The sequence below is a fragment of the Gallinula chloropus genome, assembly GCF_964237585.1.
Source record: "Gallinula chloropus genome assembly, chromosome: 4".
NCBI classification, from domain to species: domain Eukaryota; kingdom Metazoa; phylum Chordata; class Aves; order Gruiformes; family Rallidae; genus Gallinula; species Gallinula chloropus.
The window spans coordinates 37,828,030-37,840,825 of NC_140088.1; the positions used below are offsets into that span (position 1 = coordinate 37,828,030).

The window sequence follows — 12,796 nt, forward strand, 5'->3', positions numbered from 1 at the left end:
GCGCTTCCCCCCCCCCCCGCCTCCCCGCCTCCAATGGCAGCGCGAGCAGTGGGCGGGCCCACCCCCGCGACCAATCGGCCGCGGGATGAGTAACCACTGTGCCGTGCGGCCCCGCCCAGTCGGCCCCCTCCTCTCATTGGTTAGCCGCGCTGACAGGCAGGCCGAAGGACCGGTGAGAAGGACGGGCCGGCGGGAGAGGCGGGGGCGGTGTACTACACGCAGCCTAAGAGCCTTCAGCGCAGAGCCTCGCTACCCAGCCAATGGGAGCGCGGCTGCCGCAGAACCGCCAATCCCCTCATCGGGGCGGGGCGGACGGAACCCTCCGCCGCCAATGGGGCGCGGCCGGGGGGGCGGGGCGGACAACGACAGCGCGGCGGCGGCGGCGGGGCGGCGGCGGCGATGGCGGAGCTGCGCCCGGCTACCGTGGGCCCCGGCCCGGCGGCGCTGCCCGCGGCGCCCGGAGCCGCTCCCGCCCTCCCTTCCCCGGCGGCGGGCGGCGGGGCGTGCCCGGGGGCGGCGGCGGGGGGAGCGGCGGCGGCGGGGGGCGGCGGCAGCGGTGGCGGCGGCGGCGGGGCCGGGTCGGGCGGCGCCGGGTCCGGCTCGGCCCGTGAGGGCTGGCTCTTCAAATGGACCAATTACATCAAGGGCTACCAGCGCCGCTGGTTCGTGCTCAGCAATGGGCTGCTCAGCTACTACCGGTACGGTACGCGCCGGGCCTCGCCCCCCCGCCGGGCCTCGCCCACCCCCCCCTCCGCCGGGCCCCGGTTCCGCCCCGCCGCCGGCTCCCCCCGTGACCTTGGGCCCGGGTGCTGCCCCTCATGGGGTGGGGGAAAAGAGGCGGCCCCCGCTGTGTACGCCCCGACCCTCCCGTCTCCCTTCCCTGCCCCGAACCGGGAAGGGAGGCCTCGGTGTGCCCCCCCCCGCCGGTACCGGAGGGGAGGGCTGCCGGCTCCTTGCTACTGGGGCTGATTGGCCGGTGCCTCCCCCCCTCCCTCCTTCCCTGGTGTGTGTCCCCGCCCCGGGGCAGCCCTTCCCGGGGCACCGGGAACCGCCGCCCCCCCCCCCTCCTCTCCACTGGGTGGGGGAGAACGGGGCTGGCTGCTCCAAGGTGGGAGTGGAGGCGGGCAGCGCCGTTACCAGCCGCTTGATCTCCAAGGGGATACCTGAGCCCGGCCCACCACTCCCCCCCCCCGCCTCCCCTCCTCGCCCCTCCATTATTCACGGGGGAATCGGAGCCTGTGGGCAGCTGCCAGCTCCGGTTACAGCTCGGGGCAGCAGGAGGAGGGGAGAAAAGGCACCCCCGGGGGGGCTGGGGGTGCCCCAGGCAGTTCCTTCCCCTCCTCCCCTTCGGCCGGCACAGCCTGGGCTGGGTGACTTGGAAGGGGTGTGCCAGGCTGGCACCGGGAACTGCACCGGGAACTGCACCAGGACCTTCGTCCTCCTCCTCCTGGTCGGTCCTAGGGGGTGCTGAACCCTGCCTGGAGGCCGGGGAGGGAAGGAGGGGTTTGCTGTGGACCCCTCCCCATGTTCTGCCCCCCGAAGCGGCGCTGTGGGTCTCAGTCCCATTCTGGCAGCAGCAGTGAAACCCCACGCCGGCTTGGCAAACCCGCCGGCACCCTATTAATAGCTCTGCTCGCCAGGTGGGGAGGAGCTCCCGGGTCCCCTCTGGGCTCCCAGGGCCCCCCAAAATAATCTCAGTTCCCACCCGGGCGCGTCTCCCTCCTCCATCCCCCTGACCTGCTCTGCCGCCCTGCCTCCCCGTGCAGATCCAAGGCGGAGATGCAGCACACCTGCCGTGGCACCATCAACCTGGCCACGGCCAACATCACCGTGGAGGACTCCTGTAACTTCATCATCTCCAACGGCGGAGCCCAGACCTACCACCTGAAGGCCAGCTCTGAGGTGGAGCGGCAGCGCTGGGTCACCGCCCTGGAGCTGGCTAAGGCCAAAGCCGTGAAGATGCTGGAGGAATCGGGTACGACCCTCGTGCCGTGACAGCCCCTGTGTTCCCCAGAGCCCGTGGGTCCGGCAGCAGCTCCCCAGGCGGGGTTGGGAAGGGGTGTTACGTGTCCATCCACGTCCCTGCTCGCGGCTGTGCCGACACGGAGCTGGCATCCCGGCTGGCACGCGCTTTCCCCTTAGCCTGACCGCTCGCGTGCCAGATGGGCCATCTGCTCTGAGCTGCTGCTCCCTGCCGCGCTCCGTGGCCACGCAGCTCCCAGCCCGCAGGGATTTGGGGAGGGATGGACAGACAGAACCCCCACTCTGTGCCTGTCCTGGCACCCCGCGGTCAGAGCCTGGCTCCTCCATCCTCCCCCCTTTTCCCGGGAGGAGGGAGCCTCCCCAGGCAGGACCGCGCTGAGTCCCCATCCCGCCTGCAGACGACTCCGGCGACGAAGCGGTGCCGCAGACGGACAAGACGGAGCTGCAGAGCATGCTGCGCACCCTCTCCAGCAGGGTGGAGAACCTCAGCACCTGCAACGACCTGGTCGCCAAGCACGGCACGGCCCTGCAGCGCTCCCTCAGCGAGCTGGAGACCCTCCTCCACCTGCCCACCGACAGCACCGAGAAGATCAAGCAGGTCTACGAGCGAGCCACGCTCTTCCGCATCACCTCCAACGCCATGATCAACGTGAGTTCGACGGACCCTTTGCGGGGAGAAGGGATGATCCCACCCCAACCCCCCAACTCCCCCCACCCCAAACCCTGCGTGCTGACGGGTGGCTGCGCCTCTCCGTAGGCCTGCCAGGACTTCCTGCTGCTGGCGCAGACGCACAGCAAGAAGTGGCAGAAGTCGCTGCAGCACGAGCGGGACCAGCGCATCCGGCTGGAGGAGACGCTGGAGCAGCTGGCCAAGCAGCACAACCACCTGGAACGGGCTTTCCGTGGCGCTACCGTCCTTCCCGCCGGCACATCCGGCGCTGGCGGCTCTGCCAAAGGTGCCTTTGGGAGCCGCTGGGCCCGTGGTTTTGGGGTGAGGGGGTGGGTGGTGGGAGTTCCCCGGCTCTGGAGTGGCGGCTGGTGGACCTAGGCCTGGCTGGGGGTGATGGGGGAGGGGGGACCCTTCAGTGTCCCACTGGGGGGGGAAATTGGGCTGAACCGTTGCGTGCGTGTCCGTGTGTCACCCCTCCTCACTCCCTTTCCCTTCCCAGATCCCTGCTGCCCAGCGAAAGGAGACCTGAGCGATGAGGACGATGACAACGAGTTCTTCGACGCCCCGGAGATCATCACCGTGCCGGAGGGCATGGGCCACAAGTGAGTGTCAGGGTGTGGGGGCCACCCCCTGCCCCGCCATGCCCCTGTTTGGTACTGACTCTGCCCACACCCTTCCCTGCAGACGCACCGGCAGCAACATCAGCGGCACCAGCACCGACATCAGCCTGGATGAGCAGGTAAGACAAGGGATGCTGGGATTTCTGTTGTGCCGGCACCTCCGTGGGGGGGATGGGGCTGGCAGGGGGGGTCACAGCCTCTCCCCCTCCTCTTTTGTCCCCCCCTTTTCAGTATAAGCACCAGGTAGAAGACACCAAGAAGGAGAAGAGAACCCACATCCCCTACAAACCCAACTACAGCCTCAACCTCTGGAGCATCATGAAGAACTGCATCGGGAAGGAGCTGTCCAAGATCCCCATGCCAGTGAGCAGCGGGTGGGCGCCGGGCACCCCAAACCCCTCACCATCCTGCCCTTCAGATGACACCAAGCTGGGGGGACTTGGGGATCTGTGGGTCAGGGGAGGGATTGTGCCCCTGCACTCGGCACTGGTGAGGCTGTACCTTGAGTGCTGGGTCCAGTTCTGGGCTCCTCACCATAAGAAGGACATTGAGGCCCTGGAGGGTGTCCAGAGAAGGGCAGCCAGGCTGGGGAAGGGGCTGGAGGGCAAATCCTCTGAGGAGCAGCTGAGGGAGCTGGGGGTGTTCAGCCTGGAGAAGAGGAGGCTGAGGGGAGACCTTCTTGCTCTCTCCAAGTCCCTGGAAGGAGGTTGTGGGGAGCTGGGCTCAGCCTCTTCTCCCAGATAACAAGAGGCAATGGCTGCACCAGGGCAGGTTCAGCTTGGAATTGAGGCTGGGGGTCAGAACGGGCTGCCCAGGGAGGTGGTGGGGCCACCGTCCCTCAGGGTGCTCAGGGAAAGGCTGGGTGAGGGGCTCAGGGACGCGGGTTAGCGAGTGATAGAGGTTGTAAGGGGATTAGATGATCTCAAAGGTCTTCTCCTGTGATCCTGTAGTTCATCCTTGTCCCTTCTCTCTCTCTCTCTCTCTCTCTCTCCCTCCCCTCCAGGTGAACTTCAACGAGCCCCTGTCCATGCTGCAGCGCCTGACGGAGGACCTGGAGTACCACGAGCTCCTCGACCGGGCGGCCAGGTGTGAGAGCTCGCTGGAGCAGCTGTGCTACGTCGCCGCCTTCACCGTCTCCTCCTACTCCACCACCGTTTTCCGCACCAGCAAACCCTTCAACCCCCTCCTGGGAGAGACCTTTGAGCTGGACCGGCTGGAGGAGAACGGTTACCGCTCCCTCTGCGAACAGGTATCGCCGGTGCCGCTTCTCCCGGGGGTCTCGACCAGCCACCCAGGGAGGCGACTGGCACCTTCTCCCCTCTCCCGGCCAGGTGAGCCACCACCCCCCGGCCGCCGCTCACCACGCCGACTCCAAGCACGGTTGGACGCTCCGCCAGGAGATTAAAATCACCAGCAAGTTTCGGGGCAAATACCTCTCCATCATGCCTCTGGGTGAGCCCCAGCGCTGGGGGAGGGAGGGGGGATCCACGTCTACACGTGGGAACGGGAGCGGTTTGGGGTCGCCTGCGTCTCCGTGGCTCTGTTCCCAGCGGGATGTCCCTCCCCAGGTACCATCCACTGCGTCTTCCACTCCTCTGGCAATCACTACACATGGAAGAAGGTCACCACCACCGTGCACAACATCATTGTGGGCAAGCTCTGGATCGATCAGGTGGGGGGAGCAAGGCCACTGACGGGAGCTCGCTGGGATCTCTGCGCCCGTCCCGTATGGGAGGGGCTTCGGATTCCCCATTCCACAGTCTCCCCTGGTGCTGGGGCTGGATCCTGAGGTGTCTCCCCCCCCTCTTTTCCCTCCGCAGTCGGGTGAAATTGAAATCGTCAATCACAAGACGGGCGATAAGTGCAACCTCAAGTTCGTCCCCTACAGCTACTTCTCCCGGGACCTGGCGAGGAAGGTGAGGGAGGGGGCGGTGGCGTGGGATGCTGGGGCGCTCTGCAGAGCAGGGTGCTGGGATTCTGGGGCGCTGTGCAGAGCAGGATGCTGGGATGCTGGGATGCTCTGCGGAGCAGGGTGCTGGGATGCCGGGGCGCTCTGCGGAGCAGGGTGCTGGGATGCTGGGGCACTGTGCAGAGCAGAGTGCTGGGATGCTGGGGTGCTGTGCAGAGCAGGGTGCTGGGATTCTGGGGCGCTCTGCGGAGCAGGGTGCTGGGATGCTGGGGCGCTCTGCGGAGCAGGGTGCTGGGATGCTGGGGCGCTCTGTGGAGCAGGGTGCCGGGACGCTGGGATGCTCTGCGGAGCAGGGTGCTGGGATGCTGGGGCGCTCTGCGGAGCAGGGTGCCGGGATGCTGGGGCGCTCTGCGGAGCAGGGTGCTGGGATGTTGGGGCGCTCTGCGGAGCAAGGTGCTGGGATGCTGGGATGCTCTGCGGAGCAAGGTGCTGGGATGCTGGGATGCTCTGCGGAGCAGGGTGCTGGGATGCTGGGGTGCTCTGCGGAGCAGGGTGCTGGGATGCTGGGATGCTCTGCGGAGCAGGGTGCTGGGATGCTGGGGCGCTCTGCAGAGCAGGGTGCTGGGATGCTGGGGTGCTCTGCGGAGCAGGGTGCTGGGATGCTGGGGCGCTCTGCGGAGGAGGGTGCTGGGATGCTCTGCAGAGCGGGATGCTGGGATGCTGGGGTGCTCTGCAGAGCAGGGTGCTGGGGTGCTCTGCAGAGCAGGGTGCTGGGATGCTCTGTGGAGCAGGGTGCTGGAATGCTCTGCAGTGCGGCGTGCTGGGATGCAGGGATGCAGGGATGCTCTGTGGCATGGGATGCTGGAATGCTCTGCAGAACAGGGATGCTCTCTGGTTCTGGCACTGTGTCCCCCTTCGTGCTGCGTCCCCCTTTACGCCATCCTGGCCACACAGGTCACCGGGGAGGTGACGGACCCCACGGGGAAGGTGCATTTTGTGCTCCTGGGTACCTGGGATGAGAAGATGGACTGCTACAAGGTGACGCTGGGTGCCAGCGACAACGGGGCCGAGGGCCGACAGCGAGCCCACGAGGCCGAGGACAGCCGCGTGCTGCTGTGGAAGAGGAACCCGCTCCCGTGAGTGGGGCTGGGGGTGGGGGGGACATGACACAGCACCCCAAAAGCCGGGGTGAAGGCGGGAGGGGGGCAGGTTGTGAGACACCCATGGAGCGGCTGAGCATCCCCCTGCCTTTACTGCCCCCCCACCCCCGGCGCAGGAAGCACGCGGAGAACATGTACTACTTCTCGGAACTGGCGCTGACGCTGAACGCCCCGGAGGGCGGCACGGCGCCCACGGACAGCCGCCTGCGCCCCGACCAGCGCCTGATGGAGAACGGCCGGTGGGACGAGGCCAACGCCGAGAAGCAGCGGCTGGAGGAGAAGCAGCGCATCTCCCGCAAGCGCCGCGAGGCCGAGGCCGCCCGCGCCACCGAGGACGGTGAGGACACCGCCCTCCCCGCTCCCACCCCACTCTTCCCTTCCTAGCACTAAGCCTCTGTCTGTCTGTCTGTCTGTCTGGGTTTTCCCCTGCTCAGGAACCCCCTACGACCCCTACAAGCCGCTGTGGTTCGAGCGCCGGAAGGACCCGGTGACGCAGGAGCTGGCGCACGTCTACAAGGGTGGCTACTGGGAGAGCAAAGAGAAGCAGGACTGGGCCTTGTGTCCCGACATTTTCTGAGACCTTTTTTTTTGGGGGAGGGGGTGGGGGGGGAAGCGGCAGAGGAAAGGAGGGGACACACACACACAGACACACACACACATCCCCCACGCACCCACCCGGCTTGCCGGGAGAACCCCCCCGTTCGGCGCTCACCGCGGCCCCGTCTTGTCTGGTCCATCTGTCTTAACCCACCCGTCCGTCTGTCCCTCTGCGTCGCCATGCCAGGGTTGCCTTAGCCGAGCCACACCGAACTCGGGGGGGGAGGGAGGGGGGTGTGGCGTGTGCCCCCTACTCCTGCACCCCTGGGGTGCTCCATGCAGGAAGGGGGGGGGGTCCCCGTTATCCCACGGCCCCAGCAAGGGGGAGATGGGGCCCTGGGCAGCTCCCCCTGGGTCCGGGGGTACAGTTCCTGCCCCACCCCGGGGTGTGGGGGCAGTGTGGCCCCCCCGGGCTGAGGGCAGGGGCTGGCTCTGCCCGGGCGGTGGGCGCAGTGGGGCGAGCCCGAGGCTGGCCTTGGTCTCTCCCCCTCCTTCCCTTCTCCCCCTTTTCCTCCCCCCAGGGGTGTTGGGGTGCAGGGGGTGGGATGGGGGGGCCAGGCTCCGCCCCACAGCCTGTCCATAGGTGTATATTATATATATGTAGAGAGGGACCGGGGTCCCCCTCCCCCCCGGGGTACCCCCACCCCGGGGCTCCCCTCCACGTGCCTTCCCGTAGCGGTTTTGGGTTTTGTTTTTTTTTTTTTTTTCCTTCCAGGAAAAAACCTAAATTAAATCTGTGAAGCCCCCAGCCCGGCTCTGCCTGCTTTTTGGGGGGGAAGGGGGAGGGCTCCTGGGAGTCTGGGGGGGGCAGCACTCAATCCCTGCAGCGATTCTAGGGGTGTTCCCTGTTCCCTCCTCCCTCCCAAAAACAAAAGGGACGTCGGGGTGGTACCGCCCGAACAGGGACTTGAACCCTGGACCCTCAGATTAAAAGTCTGATGCTCTACCGACTGAGCTATCCGGGCAGCTCTGCCTGGGGGGGCAGGGGAGGGGGTACAGACTCCCCAGCCTGCCATCGTCTCCATCATCATCTCCTCCCTCTTCCTCTCTTCACCCCTCCCTCGTGCCTGGAGGCTCCCTCCAGCCCGCCCCCACCCCCCAATGCCCCTTGGGGAGGGGTCGTGTCCCCCCCACCCCCCGAAAAGGAGCCGCGGGCTGCTACAAGTGGGGGTCAAAGTAGAGGCCCCCCGTCTTTTGGGGGTGACCCCACAGCCCTGTGGCCTTATTTTCCGAGTCCCGCCTCCCCCCCCCCCACTCCCCCCCCCCCTCCATTTCCTTGCTTTCCCAACCCACCCGTGCTCAGTCCTGGTGGTTCCCGTGTCCTGCCCCCCCACCCCCCCCCGACACAGATACCGCCCCGGGCTGGGGACCGAAGGGGGGTGGGGTGTCCCGCGTGCTCCCCCCGTGGGACCGCCCGCTGGATAGGGGGGGCTGGGGGTACCCGGCCGGCTCCGTGGTGTAGGGGTGATCACGTCTGCTTTACACGCAGAAGGTCCTGGGTTCGAGCCCCAGCGGAGCCACCAGCCCTCCCCCGCCCTGAGGGGGACCCCTTTTTATGGGGACACACACCCCCCACCCGCCCTGGGGCACAGCCCTGCCTGTATCTGCTCCCCCGGAAACGCTCCCTCCCCCAGTCACTGACCCGTTCCCCCATCCCCCACCAGACACTTTCCTCTGGCTCTCACCAAGGGGGTTTATTGGGTGTCCCCCCCGGTGGCTGTTGGGGTCGGGGCTGGGGCTCCCCTGTGTCTGGCCCTCTCACAGCTGTGGGCACAGCTCTGGCCGTTCACTCTGAAGCCTAATGAGGGCAGAGGTTGGGCTGGTCAGCCAGACCGGGGAGGGGGCAGGTGGGTGGTGCTGGGGGGGGGTGTCTCCTCCTGCCTTGAGGCTTCGTTACCGGGATGACAGCATCATAACGAACTCTGCAGGATGAGGAGGGGAGGTGTGAGGGGACCCAGAGCTGAGCCACCCCTCACCGTGTCCCCCCTCTGCCCACGTGCTGTGGGGCACGGTGGCGGGGGAGGGGCTGGGGGGAAGCCAGGGTTGGGGGGGGCAGGGGGGGGGGAAACCCCTCACCATCAAAATCCACGTGCCCGTCCCCGTTGAGGTCCACGTCCTGCAGGATCTCGTCCACCTCCTGCGCCTTCAGCTGCTCCCCCAGCAGCGCCTTGATGGCCTCGCGCATCTCCGCGCTGCTGATCTCCCCGTCCCCGTTCACATCGAACTGCGGCACCCGCGCGGTGGGGGGTCACCCTCCCCACCAGCCCCACCACCCTCCCTCCAGGGTCATGGTCACCCACCCCCCACCCCCGGTCGTCTTGTAGTCACCGCCATGGTCATTGTCATGGTCATTGTCATGGTCACTGTCATTGTCCACACCACCAGTGTGATCACAACCATGGTCACTGTCCCCATCATGATCAAGGTCACCCCGTGGTTATTGTCCCCACCATAGTCATGGTCTTCCCATGGTCATTGTCCCCACCGTGAGCGTGATCACAACCATGGTCACCATCCCTCCGTGGTCAAGGTGACCCCCATGGTCCTTGTCCCCTCCATGAGTATGGTCATTGCCCCCTGGTCATGGTCACCCCATGGTCATGGCCCCCTGGTCAAGGTCACCCCATGGTCATGGTCCCCTCCATGAGTACGGTCACCCCATGGTCATTGTCCCTGTCATGGTCCCCCCATGGTCATGGTCCCCTCCGTGAGTATGGTCATTGCCCCCGGTCATGGTCACCCCACGGTCATGGTCCCCTGCATGGTCAAGGTCCCCCCATGGTCATGGTCCCCTCCATGAGTATGGTCACCCCATGGTCATTGTCCCTGTCACGGTCCCCCCATGGCCATCATCCCCTCCATGAGTGCAATCACCACCACGGCGACGGCCACCATGGTCACCATCCCCTCAAGGCCTGTGGTCACCAGCACGGTCACCGCTCCCCACAGCCACGGTTTCCCCGCGGCCGCTGCCCCCTGCGCTCACCCTCACGCCCGCAGTGCCCCCGGCCTGTCCCCCCCATACCTCACGGAAGGCGATCTTCAGCTCCCTCACGCCCACCATGTGCGCCGTCTCCTCCCGCAGCTTCGGCCCCATCATCTGCACAAAGTCCTCAAAGTCCACGCGGCCACCCACTGCAGGGGGGGGGGCAGAGGCACCCTCAGCACCCCGGCCCCCACCAGCCCCCTCCCCGGCCCCCCAGCAGCCACCCCCTGCGCTCACTCCTCATCTTGATGTGCTGGGAGATCTCGATGAGCTCCATCTCGGTGGGCATGTAGCCCAGCGTGCGCATGCAGGCGCCCAGGTCCTTGTAGCTGATGTACCCGTCCTGGTCCGTGTCAAACTCCTTGAAGGCGTCCAGCAGCTCTGTGGGCACACGCAGCAACACGCCGGGAACATGTGGGAACACACCAGGAACACGCCAGGAACGTGTGGGAACACTCCAGGAACATGTCAGGAACACACCAGGAACATGTGGGAACACACCAGGAACACGCCAGGAACATGTGGGAACACACCAGGAACATGACAGGAACACACCAGGAACACACCAGGAACATGTGGAAACATGTGGGAACACGCCAGGAACACACCAGGAATATGTGGGAACACACCAGGAACATGCCAGGAACATGTGGGAACACGCCAGGAACATGTGGGAACACGCCAGGAACACACCAGGCACACATCAGGTGTGGGGGGTGCCCCAGCCACCTTGCTACCCCAGAGCAGATCCTTTCCCAGATACAGGGCTGGGGCACCTGGCCCCACAGCACTGTGCCCCATGGCAGAGACCCCCATGGCACTGCACCCCCTCCCCCCATAGCACTGCACCCCCATAGCACAGACCTCCTGGCACAGCCCCACAGCCCCCCCCTTTGCCCCATGGCACTGTACCCCCCCATGGCACTACACCCCACAGCACTGCACCCCATGGCACTGCACCCCATGGCAATGCCCCCCCCCCCCCATGGCACTACACCCCACAGCGCTGCACCCCATGGCACAGCCCCCCCCATGCACATGGTCCCATGGCAGACCCCCCCCCCGTGAACACATGCACCCTCCCCCGTTTCCCCAGCCCCTCCCAGCCCCCCAACTCACCGTCCAGCTCCTCTGGTGACAGCTCCCGCTCCTGGGGTCCCGCACATGGGGTGGGGGCAGAATCAGACTCGACCCCCCAACTCCCCCAACATCCCCCCCACCGCCCCCCTCAGCCCCGCCCCAGCCAACCGTGGTGTCACCTTCGTTAAGCGTGGGCCAAAATTAACTCGAGACGGAGGGATTAGAGGGATTGGAGGCAAAGTCCTGCCCCCCCCCCAGGCCTGCACCCCCAGCCCACCCCACACTACCCGGGCCCCCCCAAGTCCCCTCTCCCACCCCCGGACCGCCAGGCTCTGGTGGGGGGCTGCCTGGCACCCATGGGTGCTGGCAGGGGTGCTCTGTCTTCCCATGCCAGAGGGGCAAGCGAGTGTCTGTGTCCCCCTCCCCCCAAGCTGTTCCCAACACCCAGGGTCCCAAAGGGTCCCTGACCCCCTCCCTCTCCGTGCCCCCCGTGTCCTTTCCAGACCCTGGGAACTGGGAGCAGCCCTCACACCTCCCCCCGTGCCCCTCATTCCTGGTGCCCCCTCCCAATGCCCCCCCACCCCCAGTGCCCCTCCCTGTGCCCACTCAGTCCCACCTCCGCATTTGGCCCCATCCCAAGGGCCCCCACCCCATGCCGCCCCCATTCTCAGCACTCCCACCCCACGCCCCCCACCTCCCTTTGCCCCTGCAGTGACCCCTCCCCATGTCCCCTCATCTCCAGCACCCCCTCCCTGTGCTCCCCCATCCTCAATGCTCCCTCCCCATGCCCCCCCATGCTCCAGCACCCACCCATCCCCCACACCCCCAGCACCCCATCCCCGTGCCCCCCATCCCCAGCGCCCCCTCCCCATACCCCCTCCATGCTCCAGCACCCCTCCCCAAATTCTCCTCCGTCCCCAGCACCCACTCCCCATGCCCCCCCTCCCTGTGCCCCCTCAATCCCCAGCGCCCCCTCCCCATACACCCTCCATGCCCCAGCACCCCCTCCCCCTTCCCAGACCCCCCCCCCCACAGCCCCCCCGTATCCCCCCGCCCCACCTTGCCGAAGACCGTGTTGAGGAAGGGTGAGTAGGCCTTGGTGGCGGCAGCGTGGGGGTCCCCGGGCCCCCTCCTGCCCCCCTTCTGCCCGTGACCCCCATGCCGGGGGTCAGCCCCAGGGCTCTTGGTGCTGGGGGGGCCGCCGTCATCCTCGGGGGCTTTGGGGGGCTTCTCTTCCCCCTGCCCCCCTTTCCCCTGGCCGGGGGTCTCGGTGTCCTTGGGGGTCCCCTTGGCCCCCCGGGAGCGCGGCATGGGGCCGGGAGCGGGACCCTGGAGGCGGCGGGGAAATCCTCTTACATCGCGGCCCGCCCCCGCCCCCCCCCCCCGTGCCCCCACCCCCCCTGCCCTCCCCCGCCCGCGGTGGGGCCCGGCAAAGCCAATTAGCAGCGATTAACGGCAGGAAACGGCACCCGGGGTCACCCGCCGGGACCCTGCCTGGCACCCACCCCTGGCACCCACCCCTGGCACCCACCCCACGGCCACCATGCGTGTCCCCAGCACCCACCTGTGTCTTCAGCATCCACCCCACGGCTGCCACCCATATCCCTGGCACCTGTGTCCCTGGCACCCACCCGTGTCCTCAGCACCCACCCCACAGCCACCCCATGCACCCACCCGTACCCCAAGCACCCACCATGTCCTCAGCACCCGCCCCATGGCCACCGCCCGTATCCCAAACACCCACCCCACAGTCACCACCCGTGTCCCCAGCACTCACCCACAGCCATCACC

At 67.2% G+C, this 12,796-nt stretch overlaps 2 protein-coding genes across 2 annotated transcripts; one reads left to right on the forward strand and one right to left on the reverse strand.

The window, feature by feature from the left end:
• Positions 1-555: 555 nt before the first annotated feature.
• OSBP (oxysterol binding protein) lies at positions 556-7,687 on the forward strand. Its single transcript, XM_084264109.1, has 14 exons — positions 556-698; positions 1,767-1,975; positions 2,382-2,632; positions 2,741-2,939; positions 3,153-3,255; positions 3,338-3,392; positions 3,505-3,636; positions 4,277-4,522; positions 4,605-4,725; positions 4,842-4,945; positions 5,094-5,189; positions 6,137-6,318; positions 6,459-6,679; positions 6,777-7,687. Exons 2-14 carry the CDS (start codon positions 1,780-1,782, stop codon positions 6,917-6,919), a joined length of 2,049 nt encoding a protein of 682 aa, XP_084120235.1. The 5' UTR covers positions 556-698; positions 1,767-1,779; the 3' UTR covers positions 6,920-7,687.
• A 1,065-nt stretch (positions 7,688-8,752) lies between these two features.
• CABP4 (calcium binding protein 4) lies at positions 8,753-12,316 on the reverse strand (the record flags this gene model as incomplete). The annotated part of the gene is made up of 6 exons (XM_084262713.1): positions 8,753-8,861; positions 9,016-9,163; positions 9,965-10,074; positions 10,163-10,306; positions 11,045-11,075; positions 12,065-12,316. 6 exons carry the CDS (start codon positions 12,314-12,316, stop codon positions 8,833-8,835), a joined length of 714 nt encoding a protein of 237 aa, XP_084118839.1. The 3' UTR covers positions 8,753-8,832.
• Between the last annotated feature and the right edge of the window lie 480 nt (positions 12,317-12,796).